Here is a 2,665-nt window from a genome sequence, read left to right on the forward strand (position 1 = left end):
TGTAAGACATAAATGAGCTTTCTTCGGCGAGACAGAGAGAAACGCATGCGTTTCGCACGGTTTTCCAAAATTGCATCCGTATTGTCGCTTTACGCATAAATCATTCAAAAAAATCGCATAAAAGGACTGCATATTTTCAAATCGAATTACGTCTAAAAAATCCGGCGAATTGAATTTGCATCCCCCTCCGGCGTTGTGCGTTTCAATCGCGAGATTGACTGACGGCACAATTAGCTGTATTTAACGTATCGGCGTATGGTCGGGGAGGGAAATGGCGATCACAAAAAATTCGCGCAGGCTTTGACCGCCGCTGGGTGAGAACCGATGAGTCCCGACAACTGAATTAATTTTAGCGCCAATGTATTATATGATGTGTAACGTGTTATTAATGTGTATATGTAATGACGAATTACACAATCATTCGTCCTACGTTTTCGTCGCGCCGGCGGAACTCGGTGGGAGCTCCCGTATCCTCGTGCACAATTAATACGCCATTAAAGGGATCCTGGAGTGCCTTTGAAATTTGATCGAGGTCGATAATATAGAGTCATTCATGCACATCATTAATGAGATTTCATATGTATTTCTTATATAGATTTAGAAATTCTTTTCCAGAATTAAAGTACACGTATTAATATCAATCTATGAATTGAATTTTATATTGAGAACGAAAAAATTTTTTCTCATATTGCTTTACTTATCGACTTTTTACGTGTACATAATCTAAATTTTCGTTTTTTCATTTTCCAATTTGCGGAATGCGAATCTTTTTTTCTAGGTTTTTAGTCTTATTTCTAATTGCACGATATTATTCCTGAGAATTTTTTCTAGGGGGCGACGTGATTATTTTATACATATAAACTCTAAATTTTTTGTATAAAGCAAATATTGTCGTTGGGTGACTAATAAATAACAATTTTTTTTTTTATTTATTAGAATAAATCGTACGTCGCCCTCTTCATTTTTTGTGCGTACTTTAATCCTGCAAAAGGATTTTGCATTCTGTTATTCCAATTCGAAAATTCAAGTTCCCCCAAAAATGTCGATAACTTTGTCACTTCCGGATTCCCTTAAACGCGGAGCGTAGTTGCACGGTAATTTAACGCGACCAGTAAAAGGCGCGCAACTGGCTTTCTGACGCTGGATTATTAATGAGTTACTACCGTAGACCGTCTCTCTCTCTCTCTCTCTCTCTCTCTCTCTCTCTCTCTCTCTCTCTCTCTCTCTCTCTCTCTCAAGTAGTCGTATCACTTCATTGGAGCAAAGCTGTGCTACCATTGCGCGTGACGTGGGTGACTTAAAGAGTCATCAGAGATCGTCTGAATCAGTCTGATCGTCTGAATCGCATAGCCGAACACACAATATGCTTATCATATCTGGCGTGCCATCCACGTTGTCTATCACCCCTTTGACTCTTGTTCGCAATGTGTTTACGAAGCTTGGTATCCCTGAACTGTCGTGCCATATTTTGGAGATTAGGACCGTTGCTCATGAATCAGGTCGCGCAGTGTCTCATGATCGTCCTTTGCCGGTCTCTACCTCCGTTTCACTCTTTGTCACTTTAGCTTCTGTTGCTGTTCGTGATATCGTTATCTCGAGGAAGCGTGCGCGTCGTGTGCTAGTGCAAAGTGAGGTTTGCGAGAACGATTCAGGCGGAAATATTTACGTGAATGAGCTGCTTCCCAAAGACATATATGAACTGCTGAAGCAAACAAAACATACGGCCAAGAAGAAATCATATCAATATGTATGGGTCAGCAGGGGTCGTGTTAACGTCAGACGCTCGGATGGCGAACCTCTGATTCGAGTGGACTCGGTGGCTGACCTTGATAAGTTGGCTTGACATACTCTTCCTGTTCCTTCATCGTTTATATTACCTTGGCACCTTTCTTGGTTAGCTTAGCTTAAGGATATTCTTCGCTTGTTCTTATTCGCTCAGGGTTTGCTTGTGTTGCTGGTTCTGGGATTACATGGCTCACACCAAAATTGCCTGTTTCATTACATTTGCGGTTAAGCTAGATTCGACCTTACTTTATTAAGTTAGATATGTAATTAGTTATACTTGCTCTTATCAGCGCTTGATTGCTTTTAAGTTTTCTTTCCTTCCCTTACCATAATCATCCTGCTCGTATCTGCGTTTGCTCAACTTTTGTATGTAGCTTGTAATCTAAGTTTTATACCTTACATATTAGTTTAAGATATATAAGAAATTATTGCACTACTGCGTTCGATTACACTAAGTCTGCTAACTTTGCTACTTCTGTACTCATCCTACATTATACTTGCTTATTACATTTTGTCATTTCTACTTTGTTAATTTGACCATTGCACTATTTGTAATGTTAGACTGCAGTTTCCACTTCTTATCAGCGTTCCGATGGTCTTGAATCTGCTAATTTTTACTTATGTACTTCGTATGGCGCTTGCGATTGTTTCACCTCTTTGCTTGTAGTTTGTGACTGACCTTATTTTATATGCTTAGTTTTGATTATAAGTTTATTGTTACTTTCATTGTTGCTTGACTAATTGTAAAATCTATGTTTTTGCTCAATCTTCTTTGCCCTACAGCTATTGCTCGGGCATAATAAACGCAATCAATCAATCAATCAATCTCTCTCTCTCTCTCTCTCTCTCTCTCTCTCTCTCTCTCTCTCTCTCTCTAATA

General features: G+C 39.3%; 1 protein-coding gene across 1 annotated transcript; it reads left to right on the plus strand.

Moving 5' to 3' along the window:
* The first annotated feature begins 1,363 nt into the window (after positions 1-1,363).
* Positions 1,364-1,843, plus strand: LOC118646347. The gene has a single exon (XM_036289038.1). The coding sequence runs from the start codon at positions 1,364-1,366 to the stop codon at positions 1,841-1,843; it is 480 nt and encodes a 159-aa protein (XP_036144931.1).
* The last annotated feature ends 822 nt before the right edge of the window (positions 1,844-2,665 follow it).

The sequence above is a fragment of the Monomorium pharaonis genome, chromosome 6, assembly GCF_013373865.1.
Source record: "Monomorium pharaonis isolate MP-MQ-018 chromosome 6, ASM1337386v2, whole genome shotgun sequence".
NCBI classification, from domain to species: Eukaryota; Metazoa; Arthropoda; class Insecta; order Hymenoptera; family Formicidae; genus Monomorium; species Monomorium pharaonis.